We start from the raw sequence: 18,575 nt of genomic DNA, 5'->3' as shown, positions 1-18,575 counted from the left end.
TTGAAGTGAAATCAATCAGGGATCATAGCTTTCAACTGGATACACCTGGTCAGTCTATGTCATGGAAAGAGCAGGTGTTTCTAATGTTTTTTTACACACAGTGTATATATATATATATATATATATATATATATATACACACTGTGTGTAAAAAACATATATATACACTACCAGTCAAAGTTTTAGAATACCTACTCATTCAAAGGTTTTTCATCGTTTTTACTATTTTCTACATTGTAGAATAATAGTGAAGACATCAAAACTATGAAATAACACATATGGAATCATGTAGAAACCAAAAAAGTGTTAAACAAATCAAAAAGTATTTCATATTTGAGATTCTTCAAATAGCCATCCTTTGCCTAGATGACAGCTTTGCACACACTTCTCAACCAGCTTCACCTGGAATGCTTTTCAAACAGTCTCAAATGAGTTCCCACATATACTGAGCACTTGTTGGCTGCTTTTCCTTCACTCTGCGGTCCGACTCATCCCAAACCATCTCAATTGGGTTGAGGTCAGGGGATTGTAGAGGCCAGGTCATCTGATGCAGCACTCCATCACTCTCCTTCCTGGTAAAATAGCCCTTACACAGCCTGGAGGTGTGTTGGTTCATTGTCCTGTTGAAAAACAAATGATAGACCCACTAAGCCCAAACCAGATGGGCTGGCCTATCGCTGCAGAATGCTGTGGTAGCAATGCTGGTTAAGTGTGCCTTGAATTCTAAATAAATCACAGACAGTGTCACCAGCAAAGCACCCCCACACCATAACACCTCCTCCTCCATGGTTTACGGTGGGAAATACACATGCGGAGATCATCCGTTCATGCACACCGCGTCTCACAAAGCCACGGCGGTTGGAACCAAAAATGTCCATTGCTTGTTTTTCTTGGCCCAAGCAAGTCTCTTCTTCTTATTGATGTCCTTTAGTAGTGGTTTCTTTGCAGCTATTCGATCATGAAGGCCTGATTCACACAGTCTCCTCTGAACAGTTGATGTTGAGGTGTGTCTGTTACTTGAACTCTGTGAAGCATTTATTTGGGCTGCAATTTCTGAGGCTGTGTCACGATCGTCGTAATAAGTGGACCAAGGCGCAGCGTGATATGCGTACATCTTTTATTGAGTACTAACACGAACAAAACAATAAACGATACGTGAAGTCCTAGGGTTAAACACAAACCTTACGGATCAAGATCCCACAATTAACTGTGCCAAACAGGCTGCCTAAGTAAGGTTCCCAATCAGAGACAACGAGAATCAGCTGCCTCTGATTGGGAACCACCCTGTCCAACATAGATCCGCACGATCTAGAACATAAACCTAGAAAACTAAACATAGAAACTAACACCCTGGCTCAACATTAAAGAGTCCCCAGAGCCAGGGCGTGACAGTACCCCCCCCCCCCCCCCCCCCCCCAAAGGCGCGGACTGTGACCGCGCCAACCAAACACCACAGGGGAGGGGCCGGGTGGGCATTCCGCCTCGGAGGCGGATTCGGCTCCGGGCGTGACCACCCCTCTCTCTCTCGCCCTCGTGGTCTGGCCCTGCTGAACGGAGCTGGACTGAACACGGGTGGAGCGGATTGCTCTGGCTCCGGCGTGGAGCAGCTGACCGGTGCCAGACCAGGCACAGGTGGAACAGGCACGGACCGTGCCGGACTGACGACGCGCACCACTGGCTTGGTGCGGGGAGCGGGAACGGGCCGGACCGGGCTGACGACGCGCACCACTGGCTTGGTGCGGGGAGCAGGAACGGGCCGGACCGGGCTGACGACACGCACCACTGGTTTGGTGCGGGGAGCAGGAACGGGCCGGACCGGGCTGACGACGCGCACCACTGGTTTGGTGCGGGGAGCAGGAACGGGCCGGACTGGGCTGACGACGCGCACCACTGGCTTGGTGCGGGGAGCAGGAACGGGCCGGACCGGGCTGACGACACGCACCACTGGCTTGTTGCGGGGAGCAGGAACGGCCGGGCCGGGCTGGCTACGCGCCTCACAGGCTTGGTGATCCGCACGATCTAGAACATAAACCTAGAAAACTAAACATAGAAACTAACACCCTGGCTCAACATTAAAAAGTCCCCAGAGCCAGGGCGTGACAGGCTGGTAACTCTAATGAACTTATCCTCTGCAGCAGAGGTAACTCTGGGTCTTCGATTCCTGTGGCGGTCCTCATGAGAGCCAGTTTCATCATACCGCTTGATGGTTTTTGCGACTGCACTTGAAGAAACTTTCAAAGTTCTTGTAATTTTCCATATTGACTGACATTCATGTCTTAAAATAATGATGGACTGTTGTTTCTCTTTGCTTATTTGAGCTGTTCTTGTCATAATATGTACTTTTACCAAATAGGGCTATCATCTGTATACCTTGTCACAACACAACTGATTGGCTCAAACGCATTAATAAGGAAAGAAATTCCAGAAATTAACTTTGATCAAGGCACACCTGTTAATTGAAATGCATTCCAGGTGACTATCTCATGAAGCTGGTTGAGAGAATGCCAAGAGTGTGCAAAGTTGTCATCAAGGCAAAGGATGGCTATTTGAAGAATCTCAAATATAAAATAAATTTTGATTTGTTTAAAAAAAAATTGGTTACTACATGATTCCATATGTGTTATTTCATAGTTTTGATGTCTTCACTATTATTCTACAATGTAAAAAATAGTAAAAAATAAAGAAAAACCCTTGAATGAGTAGGTGTGTCCAAACTTTTGACTGGTACTGTATATACACTCATATTGGCTGTACAGTTTTACTGATCCAGTTGTCTGCGATAGAAAATAAATGTTAAGCCAATATACCCAATATAGACATACCATCAACCCAAACGTCTTGACCTGAAATAGCCAGTTTGTTGTTCTATAGCATTGGTACTGCTAGATACAAGGTCATGGATATTGCAAATATCTGCTGATATTGTTTCCTTATGTTGTGCCAATATTATTAACTTACGGCCAACTATGATGATATTCCAGTTGTAGGTATTACGCTGATCAGCTTCCAAGGTTGTAAAGTTTAGATACTGTACGTATCCAATTTAGAGTGTTTTTGGCAATGCTACCCAAGTAAATGGACAGTCTTAGAATATGACTGTACAGAACATGTATTACAGAAATGAAATGTTTGAATATCTTCAAGTTCAGCTAACTTATTTGTACTCAAGTGTAAAGTGAACTGTCAGGACTTAAGACTTGGGGTAATTTACATTGACGAAAGGGCACAAAGAGCGAAGAGGTTTTAAGAAACTGTGATGCAAACTTACATTTGTTGTATTTACGGGTATCTTTTCAATTAAACCAGAAAGTGTGTGCAACCCAGATCCCATCATTCTTACGGTCACTGATACGGGTTCTCGCAGAGAAAAGCCACTGCAGCCAAAGTAGCCAGATTGTTTTCAAGCAGCTCACTGCAGCAGTGACAGCGGTGCACGGTCCAAACTGCAGGACATCCCGGTTCAGCCGTGCTATCCGCCAACAGAGGTGCTAATTAATGCTAATTACACGAGTGGGTCAATTATGCACTCCACAGTGCATGATCAGCACCACTGTGTTACGGCATTACCAATCACCACAACCCTGCTCCTAAAAATAGATTCAATCAAAACATTCAAAATAAATAATACATTAAATGAGACTGTGACCAAAGGTAAAATACTCTTAAGCATATAATGAATGGCACAATTATAATGTGTTCAATTTAAACTTAGTCTTGGCATTTGAAGATGTGTACATAGCCACCATCTACTACAGACATTATTTTTTGATGTTGTGAGACATGTTGATATACAGTAATCATTAATTGGCTAAACATGGAACCACATTACCGCTCTGGCCTAGGTGTCAGCTGTGACTACACTGACTATGAATGAGCCTTTTCAAATCTAGCAATAACATCCGTCCTGTGATTGGATCTGTGCCCACATCCGGTGAAATCTGGTCACAGTAGGCAGGATCTAGTAATACCACCTTCCCGATTTGGGCTAGGAGGCATTCTGGTCATATATTGCCAAGTGTAAAGAAACCGGGGAAAAACAGAATGGTAGTGATGGTAGTGATAATATCAGTGGTCTATGGCCAATAAATGTGGTCTATGGACAGTCAGACAGAAGTGTCATGACAAGGGTCATGATAGACAGATGGATTGGGATATTTAAACATGCAAAACACACTATCTAATTTAAGCTGCAGTCCAACATATTCTTACATATGCATGTGCTGATGTTTTTGTGATGGAGGCAGCACTTTAGACAACATAATTACAGTTGCCCCACACCATCAGGAGCCACCAGACAGTATTTCAACTCAGTAGAGAACATGTACAAGGTTGTCACCAGAGGGGCACTTCCATTACGTGACAAAAGTGGGAAGATAATTAGATTTGCTGTTTAGTTAAGCAGTCTCTGTCAGACCTGCAGACAAAACACAACTGTGACTGCAGGAACTGTGACTGCAAATGAGCCAGTTGGTCTGCCGGGGTCACACAGGTTGGATTCACTTTTCTATGGAGTACGTCAATTTAAAAAGAAAATGAATCAAGGAGTGAAACCTTGCTCTAAATATACTGAACAAAACTATAAACACAACATGCAACATTTTCAACAATTTTACTGAGTTACAGTTCATATAAGGAAATCAGTCAATTGAAATAAATTCATTAGACCCTAATCTATGGATTTCACATGACTGGGCAGGGGCGCAGCCATGGGTGGGCCTGGGAGGGCATAGGCCCACCCACTTGGGAGCCAGACCCACCCACTGGGGAGCCAGGACATGCGAATCATAATGAGTTTTTCCCCACAAAAGGGCTTTATTAGACAGAAATACTCCTCAGTTTCATCAGCTGTCCGGGTGGCTGGTCTCAGACGATCCTGCAGGTGAAGAAGCCGGATGTGGAGGTCCTGGGCTGGTGAGGTTACATGTGATCTGCGGTTGTGAAGCCGGTTGCACATTCTGCCAAATTCTCTATAATGACGTTAGAAGCGGCTTATGGTCGATAAATGAACATTCAATTATCTGGCAAAAGTTCTGGTGGACGTTCCTGAAGTCAGCATGCTAATTGCATGCTCTCTCAAAATAATTGTGTTGTGTGACAAAACTGCACATTTTAGAGTGGTCTTTCATGGTCCCCAGCATAAGGTGCACCTGTGTAATGATCATGTTATTTAATCAGCTTTTTGGGATGTAAACAAATTTGTGCATACAATTCTAGAGAAATAAGTTTTTTGTGTGTATGGAAAATTTCTGGGATCTTTTATTTCAGCTCATGAAACATGGTACCAACACTTTACATGTTGCATTTATATTTTTGTTCAGTATAATTTGCAGTAAAGTATACTAGTATTGCAGTATTTAGGTGGGATGAGTTAGCTTCATATGACTATATTTTATGGTGATTTACTACAGCATATCCACATTTCTAACTGCCTATGAAGTATATGGGATTCAAATAAACAAAGACAGAAATAAATGATCCCCCCACTCTCTTTCTGTGTAACACAATATAAATTAATTCAAGCACAGTCAGTAATTGACAAGATCAAGTTATTTTGTTATTCATAAAGAGTCGTTACAATATCAGATAAAATTGAACTCTAATCTTTCAGCAGGATTAACCATGAGAGAAGCTGATGCTCAAAATAAATCTATCTTTTTAAGAAAATGTGAGTAAAAAAGCGAAAATTGCAATGCCTCTAAGCCTCTCTTTTGTTTGATAACACAATGAGGGACAGATTATTATTACTATATAACACAGAGCCATACAATGGAATTCAATTGAATTAATATTCATTCCATGAGAAACCTTTTTACATGAGTAGGTAACTTTCCAAGATGGAATGTTGTTGGGTTTACTTTCTTTGAAGAGAAATTAGAGGTGAGAGGGTATACATAAAGAACATCTGTTCAATCTAATTGAAAAACATATGTGTTTAACAGACTTCACAATATTTATTTGCAGGTTGACGGGCTTTGGCAGATATCAAATTGAAGAAAATGGTCTAATGGCATTGCATGTTCACAAAAATAGCTTTTTGAAACTGTAATTTTCATTTAAAATAAAAATGAATACATATTCAATTGACCGAAATGAGACACATGAAGAGGGGCACTTACTCATAAAAGGAAATAAGTTCAGTGACCAAGTGAGCTCACGCTAAACTTTTTCCACCCTCTGTCACTGATGGTAACAACCTTGCATACCTGCATAGTCCTCTACATATTGTAATGGGACATGAGCCATTTTGTTCTTTGTAAATAGTTGAGAACATGTTGTACAGAAATCCATTAGTCGCTTTTCTACGTTATGCCCTAGAAATGGAATACAATATCTCAAGCCCTTGGAGGGATCTTTGTTATGGACAGTTTCATGTTGTTCAGAGCTGAGCTACCCAGTCTGATCAAACAAAAGCTGTGAAGTTTACTTTTGCTTCTGCTGAACAGACAAGTATAAGTCCCCCACATTCAATACACAAGCAATTTAGACAATGTATGTGATGTGTAAAGTTAAATTTACTTAATTCCATAATGTTAAACTGATAATGTATTTCTTTAAGACAGCATAGGTTGAGAACAATCCCAGCATTTTATGTGGATAAAGGCATGCCTTCATCACCACAGTACTTTTTCAAGAAAAGAAAAGCTACTAGGAGAAACAAATGATAAGCAGTTGACATTTCCTGATTTTTTTCTGCCTGCCGTTTAACATTTAGGTTCACAGTCAGTGACCTTGATTGTAACATACTTTTTACTTTACTGGCTCAAATGTCAATGTTTTTTTTTGCTTTCCATGCCAACAAAAAATACAGAATTCTTGAGGAAATACAGTCAGGCCCAACATTATTGGCACCCTTGATAAAGATAAGCAAAAAAGCATAAAATAAATAATACAAATATTGATCTATATTGTATGCAATTTCTTTTTTTATTATTATTTTATTTTATAATAATACAGTTGCTCAGAGAAAGAGATTCTGCATGCACGGCCAAAAAGCTATATTTTCATGTCATCCAACAAATGTAAACACCTGGAGATTGCTAAATGGCATTGGCACTTAGACTGGAACCTGTGCTATGGTCAGATGACATGAAAATAGAGCTCTTTGGCATCAAAAGAAAGATGCATATGAAGAAAATAACCTCATACCTACTGTAAAATATGATGGTGGATCTTTGATGTTATGGGGCTATTTTACTTCCACTGCTCCTGGGGCCCTTGTTAAGGCCAACGGCATCATGAACTTTACCCAGTACCAGGACATTTTAGGCAATATCCTGGTTGCCTCTCCAGGAGGCGGAAACTTGGCCGCAAGTGAATCTTCCAGCAAGACAATAACCCTAAGCACACATCAAATTTCCACAAAGAAATGGTTAATTGACCACAAAATCAACATTTTGCAATGGCCATCTCAGTCTCCGGACTTGAACCCAATTAAAAACCTGTAGCTGTCCATTCCATAAGCGCAGACAAAGGATATCAATGATCTGGACAGATTATGTATAGAGGAATGGTCTAAGATCCCTCCCAATGTGTTCTCCAAGCTCATTCAACATTTTAGAAAGAGCCTCAGTGCCATTATCCTCGCAAGGTGAGGTATTTAAAGGTAAAACAAAATCTCTTTCCCTGAGCAACTGTATTAGTATATAAAATAAAATGAAATGAAAATCTGATTTTCTAAAAAAAAATAGCATACAATAAAGCTTAGTATTTGTATTATTTATTTTTTACAATATTTTTTGCTTATCTACGGAAGCCCTGAAGCTAATTATTTATTTTTTAAATTACTTAGTCATTCAAACAAGATACTAAGTCATTCGAGATACTAAATTCATCCTTCCGAGGGTCGCATGTTCAATCCCAGTAACCCTATCCCAAACCTTAACTCTTACGTTAACCATTCAGAATGAATGCCTAAACTTAACAGTGTAGTTGTTTTTGTTTTAACCCTATCCAAAACTTTAAACCTTAACTTAAGCATTCATAATTAATGAAAGATGATGCTGAGCAGGAAGAGCAACCCATGGTATCAAAAACACTTAGAAATGTGATGTTTGGAGCAACTTCAAAACATTTGGAGAAAAGTGGATCAACTTCAGAATCTGAAGTCAAATTGGGGAAAACAGTGAGATTTTGTTTGCACACTTACATGCTCTGGCATTCAAAGAACTGTCAATGAATAATCATATCAATGGATGGAATCAGTAAATGAATGGCTGCAGCAAAGGTCTGACAAGCACAACTGCATAACAAATGAGTCATAATTAGACAATAACAACTAAGTCGTTCAAATGAGATACTAACTTGTTTGAACAAGATACTAGAACAAGATGCTTCCGTACTCATCTTTATCAAGGGTGCCAATAATTTCCGGCCTGACTGTAGGTTTTAAAACCAGTCAGTGCATCAACTGCCAAATAAATTCTTCCTAATTACAAGATATGTGACATGTTGACATTTTGATATTTGTACTTCCTGATGCACAATTATGTACATCGATAATTCAAGTAGGAACTGTGCAAAGCTCTCTTATTCCAACCATCTTAGCTGCTAAAGAAAGCCAAACCCATTCAGCAATATTTATAAAAATATATTTCACAAAGTAGGAAACAATACAGGGTATCTTAGATTACATTACAGGGAGTAAATAATTCAACATACACATTTATAAACATTAAAGCACAGTAGAAAATATGATCTGCATGTAAGACTATTTCATATATATCGTTAAGTCTACTGAGAACTGCTATATACTGTATCAGTACAAATTGAGTATGCACGCAGCTGTAGCGCCATTTTAGATTCTCATGTGCAAGAGCTAACGTGCATAGACAAAACCTACCACCTCAATGAAAGCTAAGGATATTAGCAGTAACTCTATGTACATGTCTTTTTTGTCTAATATCATACAGTGTACCACAATATGCAAGAGTCTGTATTTTATTTTTATGGGTTTATGTTACCAGTGATTCCTAAATGAAATTGAAAATTGAGGGGTCGAATATTCACATCAATTAAATTATCCCAGCTATTGTGCTTAAATGGTCACTGGTAACTCTGTATACAGAATAATGCTAAACAGTATACATGAATTGTGTGTGTAAAAGTTCCCTTTCCATCCAATATTTTACTATAGAGTAATTCCTGTTCTCTGTATACTATATTAACAGCAATATCCAAACAACAAGTTCAGCTGTGATGAAATAGTTTCAGTGGTGGAAAGAACAGTTGAGAAAAGGGATCATTCTAAACTCGCACTCACTTATAACCTGTAGCACAGAAAAAAACGCAAATAAGAACAGATATATAAAAAAACAAATCATACAACGATAATGAGGAATCAACACGATTATTTTCAAAAAACATTTGAATACAATTGTATTTAATGCTTGCTTCTGTAAAAAGAAGGCCTCAAAGTTTCTACATTTCTCTTTTTTTGTCTTTCGCTTTAGTCTTTTATAGGCTAATAATATTTGCAAACCACACTTGGAGCGTGTAAATACAAATAGTTGTACAAAGCAAGCCGTCTGGCTCAGACAGTTTATAAATGTGGCCACCTGGTATCAAATGATATCTCAACAAATTCATTTTAAAGCCAATATTGTAGTGGTTCTCATTTTTGCTTTTTCAAATCATACATACATTCAACATTGTAATGTAGACCAAATATTGCTTTTTCTTTTAGTTTCCTATTTTATCTCTGATTATCTGGGTGGTGGGTAGAGATCTGAGACGAGGGCCACTCAGTAGTACCATTGTTCTGTGGTTGAACCTCCACGTTCTCCGACGTCATACAATCCCTTTCTCTTCTTTCATCAGGCAACTACCAAGAATCCAGGTCTTTATGCTTCTGGCAGTCACAGCGAATGAAAAATACCCAAAATACTGCTAGACACTCCACGACGGAATCTAAGTTACACTCCACAAGAATCATAGACTTCCTAATATAGACATTGTTAAGTTTGGCTCAACAATACAAAGCGCTTGATGTGATAGATGATGAACACTATACTTCACTCTAAGAGTCCAAAAGGTGGCCCCCTTTTGTAAACAGCTGTTTCTAAAAGCCGGCAAACCCTAGCATAATACACAAGTATGTGGACAAAATCAAAGGGTCTCTGCTGATCAAAGGTCAAGTCTCCTTATCACTTTCACCCACTGAGTAGAGCTCCCCAAGTCTTCTGAAACGCGGACCCCACTCTCTGAGGTAGTCATAGTTCTGGTCTGAGTCTGAGGACGCAGTCTCGAGGGAGCTCAGAGACCCAGCAATTGAGCCCCGGCCCTCATAGCCATAGATCTGAATGGAGTCGTAGGGAGGGGCTGTGGGGTCGTTGTCTGCCTCGTGGAGTCTGACGTTGATGAACTCATCCACGTCCACACCGTTAGGCCCACCACTCTGCCTTGGCATGAACTGCAGGTCTGGCTTGATATCCTTGCGGGGCAGGTAGCCATTGATACCATCAGGGTTCTGCAGTGTGGCAATGTCGAAGGCCTCAGTGTCTTCTTCTCCACCCCCCTCATCGTCATAGCGGATTATGTTCTCCCTCACATCTTCGTCATCTTTGATGATAAGTGGCTTGTTCTTGTGTCTTCTCAGCGTCACAAACAGCACCACTATAACTGCCGAACAAGAGGACATGTCAAAGTCATGTGCTCACAAAGACAATGTTTGTAGAAGTTTACCAATGTTACATGTCTGTATTTTTCAGATGTAATCAAATTGCATTAAGTATCAGTATTATCTTACCTAAAAGTAGTATTATGCAGGCCAGAATGGCAATCAAAGCTCCCATGCTGAGGCCAATGGGTAGGACATAGGCCTCCACGTTGCATGACTGGACTATTCCCTCCCTGCTGCATCCGCACACCCGGATGGTCAACGTGTTAGTGCTGCTCATTGGAGGACTTCCATTGTCAGTCACAATTATGGGCAGGAAATACATCTCCTGTTTCTGGCGCCGGAAGGTGTCATGCTTGGCTAAAACACTGATGGAGTTGTCTGTGGGGAGAGAAAGTAGCTGTAAAAAAAACATGTAGCAAACTAGCTTCTGTTGAGTAAGAGCATGTTTATTTGTAGAGTGACAAACCAAAATGTTTTGCAATCGAGTAAAAAAAAAATGTTGGGGGCAATTCCAAATGAGGGTGAGGTGATGACACTAGAAAAACAGCAGTTGCATTGCCCTGCCAAGTGGTTTGTGGTCTCACATTTATATTCTGTTAATTGCTTTCAGTCACCTTCCTCCTCACCATATTCCAATAGCAGAACTCTGTAAGAGATTGAACCCTATTTTGTCATACCCTTACTAAGATGTGGAAATGAAGAGACGTGAGTGCGACACTGACTTAGAAGATGGTACAAGGCAACTCAGAGAGATGCCAGGGGCTCTTTGATGACACTTCTGTGAGCTCTGTGTTCATTATCCAGCTAAGCATATCCACTCACCCACATATTGTCAAACACTCTTATTCCTGTAAGACTCTACTCAAGCTGGTGTAACAGAAAATATGTTTATGATAGTCTCACCTTTACAAAAAAGCCACATGATTTCACATGTGGGAAATCACATGATTTCACATGAAATTTCACATTTGAAATAATGTGAAAGCGTGTTTTTGGAACACATTTTAAAGAAGAAAACATTTGTAGTTTCATGTTATCACATGTTGCTTTACATGTTGTCACATGTTATCACATTAACTTCACATGAGATGACATGTAATCACATGAAAACGTGTTTTTGGAACACTTCACGTGTTCACATGTGAAATTAATGTGCTTTTTCCATTAGGGCAGTTCAATTGTCTACCCTCTCTCTGAGCATGTGTGGCAGAGAGACGTGAAACATTAGCAATAAAGCCTAAAGGAAACATGTTGTCCATCACATTGTAGCAACTTCATCCCAAAAGTGTCTCCATCATAATAATAAATTTAAAAAATCCAGTATACAGTACGTCAGTATACACTGAGTGTACAAAACATGAAGAACACCTTCCTAATATTGAGTTGCACCCCCTTTTTCCCTCAGAACAGCCTCAATTTCTCGGGGTATGGACTACAAGGTGTCAAAAACATTCCACAGGGATACTGGCCCATGTTGACTCCAATGCTTCCCACAGTCGTGTCAAGTTGGCTGGATGTCCTTTGGGTGGTGGGCCATTCATGGTACACATGGGAAACTGTTGAGCATGAAATACCCAGCAGCGCAGCAGTTCTTGACACACTCAAACCAGTGCACCTGGTACCTACTACCATACCCCCCTTTCAAAGGCACTTCAATCTTTTGTCTTGCCCATTCACCCTCTGAATGGCACACATACACAATCCATGTCTCAATTGTCTCAAGGCTTTAAAAAATAAATCCTTCTTTAACCTGTCTTCTCCCCTTCATCTACACTGATTGAAGTGGATTTAACAGGTGACATCAATAAGGGATCATAGCTTTCACCTGGATTCACCTGGTCAGTCTATGTCATGTTTTGTACAATCAGTGTATGTCTCTGTTGGTAGAGCATGGCACTTGCAATGCCAGGGTTGTGGGTTCGATTCCCACGGGAGACCAGTACGAAAAATATACAAATGTTTGCACTCACTACTGTAAGTCGCTTTGGATAAGATTGTCTGGTAAAATGCTAGTTCCTATCAATACAGCAGTATTACATTTATCACAATCCAATTTTTGCTGAGAAAATGTGAACATCAAAATGTAAAAACCTGTCTCTACTGTTAGTGATAAGGTTATATTTGTATTAGTCTCTGGGCAGTTGAATGAATATCTTAATGATATCTACATGTGAAAATATTGCTTCAATGTTGCCTGTGGTTTCTTCTTTAAAAATTCCTCTAGATTCAGAAACGTATCAGATTTTTCTCTTAATACACCTGTTTCCATGGTGGCAGGTTTCCATTTAATGTCCAGATTTTATATTTTCCTTTTACTAACAACTAGACACAGCAGTTCCTCTTGCCTGCAGGCTTCGCATCAAAACAGACGGACAGAACCAGATGAAGATTCTTCGCCCCAAGCACTTTGAAAACATTACGCAACAACATCAGGATGAGAGTGGGCTCTTCAGTGAGAGTAATGGAAAAGAGCAGGGGATGGGGAGAAAGGAGACCAGAAAGCCAGCTAAACCAATCACCGTATTTAGCAAACAAATGTAGTGCCATCTGCCATGCGGCAACAGCTCTCAGAAAGTCACCCTACATTGAGCTGCAAGACTACCCGCAGACAATGTCACGCCCTGGCTCTGGGGACTATTTTATGTTGAGCCAGGGTGTTAGTTTCTATGTTGTAGTTTTCAAGGTTTCTGTTCTAGATCGTTGTATTTCTATGTTGGCCAGGGTGGTTCCCAATCAGAGGCAGCTGATTCTCGTTGTCTCTGATTGGGAACCATACTTAGGCAGCCTGTTGGCACTTTTGTATTGTGGGATCTTGATCCGTAAGGTTTGTGGTTAACCCTAGGACTTCACGTACCGTTTATTGTTTTGTTCGTATGTGTACTCATTAAAATAATGTACGCTTATCACGCTGCGCCTTGGTCCGTCACTTCTTATAACGATCGTGACAGACAATTTGGATTCAACTAATATACTTTCTTTTAAAATGCACTGGGGAGTAAAGAGTAGCTGATGACCAGGCTATTAGGCATCTGCTAACTACTGGGTACGGTAATCCAACCAGATTTAATATTTTACTAATATGTTAATATGCTAATATATTATAATATATTTGACTTTGATATATTCGATTGGACTAATAGGTTGCAGGATAGAAGACATGTTTTGTCATTCTCTCTCTCATGTTCTGTCCTTACCTCCATTGTTTTTTATCGTGAAATTAGGATTGTTTAACATCTCTGGGATGAGGCGGTATTCAAAGTAGTGTCCCTGTATTGGGTCATCCTTGTCGACAGCACTGACCGTCTGTATCACCTGTGGAAACACAGACAGAAAGAGAGGAGCCCAATGCCATTAGAGAGATAGGTCATCCATTACTTTGTTTTTGCCATCACAAAAAGCCTGACCGTGACATTGGCTCAGAGAAAATGAAAAATATCCTCCATTCATTCCAGGAATTTGAGATTGTTATCAATGTGGTGCTGTCTCATCTGGCACACTTTTGGTTTCTGGGTACATCTATTTATCTGCTATCATAGTTCTTATCAAGCTGTATGTCTGTGACTGATTAGAAATGAGAATTCAGCTATCATCGGTCTTTTTTTATTTATTACTGTAGTCGTCTGAATGAATAGGATTGATGTGAAGGAAAATGCAAAGCATTTGTCCAGAATTTTGGCTAGAGATCCATTGTGTCATCTGGAGGAGGACATGAAAGACAACTCTGAATTATGATTCACTCTGATCAATTCCGACTGCTTTCATTGTCTCTCAGTCTCTGTGTGTTGTGTCAGGGGAGGAGTGTCTCAGAGAAAGGCCACACTCCTGCCTCTGTACTTTCCCAGTGAAATAAATAGGCTATAATTCACCATGGCTGATCATTACTGAGGAGATACAGGGGAAGACGACAATGGCAGCCTTGATGAATGCCCCCTACCTGGCCAGGTTTGCCATTTTCACAGAGGAAAGCCTCGTATTCCGTCGCAAACTCTGGGGCGTTGTCATTGATGTCCAGCACTCGGATGGCCACGATAGCCCGTGATATCTGGCTGTGGTTTCCTGATAAACAAAACCATAAAACAGACAATGAATACAATAACATTGGATACTGTACAGCGGGAAATTAAATCCCAGGTAAATTCCATGACCCAGATTTTTTTTTCTTCTGTTATTTTCTTTAATTCCCTAGTCTGATAGAAAGACAGATGAGAAGCCACATCAATCTGAGTTTTAGCTGATATCAAGAATGCAAAACAGGATTGGTGAGAAAAAAAATCACATTCAAAGTGCTTTTGAAATCCCCTGAACACGCTCATGTTTTATGCATGAAGGTTAAAAAAATTCATATTAATGAATCAACGGTAGCAGAAGTCTAAAAAGATAATAAAGGGCAATTTAATTAGATTCCATTTTTATTGTGATTATTCATCGCACGTAATTGACAGTCCCTTTTGAGGTAACTTATTGTATTTAAGAAGTGTTGCAACCACTAACTTGTATCTATTAATTTGGTCCATAGAGCAAATGGATGTTGACACCTTTCCTCTGTTTGTATGTTTTTGAGACCATACAGATAGCTAACATTCAAAACAATGATGTACATGATCCATGTTGTCACAAAACTGAAAATGGTTTTGATATATGGTTGTGATATAAGGTTGTGATATAAGCACCCCTTAGCTCACTCACATAACACTGCAGCAAGTGGAGGATTTTACACTTAAGAATGCTTCAGGACAAAATACCCAGAGGTGAGCATAAGAGAGGAGAGAAAGAGTAGGAAACAGAGAGAAACTAAAATAGACAGTTTGCTAGAAGGTGATAGATGGACAGAGTGGGAAAAAGAGAAGTGTCCACATTTTCCTTGTGCTCTGTTGAAGTGACTTTCACTCCACCGCAGCAAGCATTGCAATCTGATTAGTCAGATGTCAACTGGTGCAAGCAGCAGAACAGTACACCCTTTGGGTGGCAAATGGCAATGGAATTGGACTGGGAACACAATTCTTCCTCTTCCTGTTTGGCTCCAATCCACAAAGAATAGTAAACAGACATATTTATTTTGGTAAATTTCTATTAAGTTTGTTCAGTGATGCTGCTGTCTTGAGTCACAGTCAATTTAGCAAAAGTCATGAAAGGCACAGTGAAATGTGTAGCTCCCGACATGACAAAGCTAACATGAATATCAACAGAGACATTGCATTTACAATAACATGCCATGAATGTATGCTCTATAGCATAGCTTTGATATAATAAAGCATTTTTAAATGTATTTTTATTGTTGTGAAAATTAGTGTGTTTCCCTTTGATTAAGAAAGGGAGAGAAAGTTACAAGTATTGTACATTTCTCATTCAATAGCTTCAAGGCGTACATTACGTTTTATAGCAACATACAATCTGTATTCAAATAAAGGTTTACATATGGTTTGAGTTGTTTGTAGTTCTGCCTCGAAGATGTTGTATAATCAGTCAGTTTCCTGGATCACAGATGTTCCTGTATCTGTAATGGAAGCTGGCATTGGTGCATACAACGTTCGTGTTTGTGTTTACAACTGTTTATTTGATATGTCTTAATGTACTTGCACTTCCACAAATTGACTACTGAGCTATTTAATTCAATCAAAATTCTGCAGTTTAACATATTTTCCGCCCCTGTGAATTCAAACACTAATTATTTGTACCACACTCTACGGCCATTAACATGAGATAGGTTACAAGTGCGAGACTATTTTATAGAGGATTATGAAGGCCAGTCACTCCTTTGTTGGAGGCAGCAATGAAGTTGTTCAAACTGTGTTAGTAAACAGATCTGAATGTTCACAAGCAGCTGTCTTCCCCCTGAGTCTACACTCGTCCTTCATCATTGGATTGATTTGAAAAGGAAATTGCGTTTAGTTAATTATGTAGTAGACCACAAACAGCGTAACAATTTCTATTGGAAATGTTACTTACTGATTTCAGTGGCTGTTACTGTGATGTTGTGCCACATATCTGTCTCTCGGTCCAGCGGTTTGGCCAACGTGATCTTCCCATCATCTACGTTAATATTGAACTGCCTCTCCAGATCAGTGTGGCGATCAATAAAGTACCTAAAAAAAATAGAGAAAATCATCAGAAGTTCTACATGCAGCACATAACTAACCGTTCTCAACAATCCCTTGGGTGCACCAACCAATGGAGCCGTATCCATCAAGAGGTTCCTGTGGATTAATGTATGTGAAAAGCAGTAGGAAGTCAATCATTATCATCTAAGGATTAATTACAGGCCTCAGATTAGCAGGAGAGGACATTAAAGCACAACACGGTTTAGCAGGTTCTTTAAAAACTGAAGTGAACGTGAGTCATATTTAGTCTCGAAACAGTGGCTCCTTAATGTCCCCCTCCCTACAAATAGGTAATTAGTGAAGTCTGCAGGGCCCAGCAGCATCAACACTATCATTCACCTTTACATTCTCTCCTTCCATTCCTTGTGACTTTACCTTGATCTCGTTTGAAAAAAATCACAGGGGTCAAACTAAGGAGGGGTGGGAAAGTCACACGGTAGAAGGGATCCAATGTAAAGTTGCGTTTAAATTCAAATCCACATCGACCATCCTCGTTTACTCTGATGTCCCTGTACTGTGAATTGAAGCAAGACAGAAGTAGCATTTCAAGGGCAATAACCTTATATATAATTCAACAACCTCCCCAATAGCAACAACATGATGACACATTGACCATGAAAGCCTCTTAAGCTAATATTTATGTGGATTTCCAAAATCATTGTAACTGTAGAACTGTCTTTGTCACAATGCATTGTGTGGTGCCAATCCCTCAAACGCTTTCAGAAAGGACACACGTGCACACTTGGCATGTGAAAAACATGTTATTGACGTGAAAAGTGTGTTTTTTGAATGTTTATTTGAATGCATACATTCAATATTTGAATGCACTCAATGGCACACTTGGCGTGTGAAAAACATGTTATCAACAAATGTGAATTGCCCTTAATTAAGGCTGCCAGTCAGAAACATCAAAGTCACCAAGAGCAACAAGGTCTTAAAGGTATTTTATATGCATGTGAATGCATACATTCAATATTTGAATGCATTCAGTGTCACACAGAACATACATGGATATTCCTTTAAACTATATGCCCCTCCCTCTCTCAAAGCAAGTCAAAGTTTTGCCAATGCCTTGATATTTCACCAATCCAATTCCCCAATGTTATTTTCAACCCTCCGACACCCACCCACCCTCGCAACCCCATCTCCCTTCACACATGACCTTGGGTCTCAACCTATTTCACTTTGGAACCGCTCATCCCTATCAGCACAGACCTGTTGACAGACCCATGTATTTTCTGCATGAGAAATAGGGGAGAAAAAAACAACAATGACAAAATAACAATAGTGAAAACAAAGAGCTTACAGGAAATGAAATAAATAAGCCATTGCCCTAGATTCCAACTGTAGGAGACGTATTGAGCCATGACATTTCCATTTTTTTGATGAAATGGTGTAAATCCTCAGACGACGGGCAGGAGGTCCAGGAGGACTCCTCTACAGACGCAGAGCACTTTCAAGACAGGCCGACAGCCCAAACCACCTGGGAGAAGTCTCCAGGAGACAGAGTGGATTCCAGTCAGGCTTTGACAGCTTCACGTGGAGGGAGACCGACCCTGAAATGTTCTGCCACGTGTCAATCAAGCTGACAATGTGATGTGAAAAGAATTAAAGCAAATACAATTATCAGATGTTCTACGCAAGAGATGGGTGCTGACTGTCAAAGGTGTGAGGATGTGTTTGGGACCAGACCATTGAATGTGAATAATTCAATGCCGGGAAAGGACGATACAAATTAGCACCTCATACTTTCCGCTCTTTCAATACATGACTCAAATTACATTGGGCAGCCATCCCCTAAACACGTTTTTCTAATTCGATCATATGACATTTATAACTTTTACAAACTGTCTTAATAT

General features: G+C 40.1%; 1 protein-coding gene across 1 annotated transcript in view; it reads right to left on the bottom strand.

The window, feature by feature from the left end:
* Nucleotides 1-10,129: 10,129 nt before the first annotated feature.
* Nucleotides 10,130-18,575, bottom strand: part of LOC311128634 (cadherin-8-like) — a gene marked incomplete at both ends in the record, with an annotated part of 72,583 nt that continues 64,137 nt past the window's right edge. Inside the window, 5 exons of the mRNA XM_084160819.1 lie at nt 10,130-10,617; nt 10,745-10,996; nt 13,813-13,930; nt 14,553-14,674; nt 16,565-16,701. Of these exons, the coding sequence (XP_084016945.1) occupies nt 10,130-10,617; nt 10,745-10,996; nt 13,813-13,930; nt 14,553-14,674; nt 16,565-16,701 (1,117 nt within the window). The remainder of the gene's footprint in view (nt 10,618-10,744; nt 10,997-13,812; nt 13,931-14,552; nt 14,675-16,564; nt 16,702-18,575) is intronic.

The sequence above is a fragment of the Coregonus lavaretus genome, assembly GCF_964263955.1.
Source record: "Coregonus lavaretus genome assembly, chromosome: 4".
Classification (NCBI taxonomy): domain Eukaryota; kingdom Metazoa; phylum Chordata; class Actinopteri; order Salmoniformes; family Salmonidae; genus Coregonus; species Coregonus lavaretus.
The sequence above is the reverse complement of the archived record's forward strand: the minus strand, read 5'-3'. Positions and strand labels throughout refer to the sequence as shown.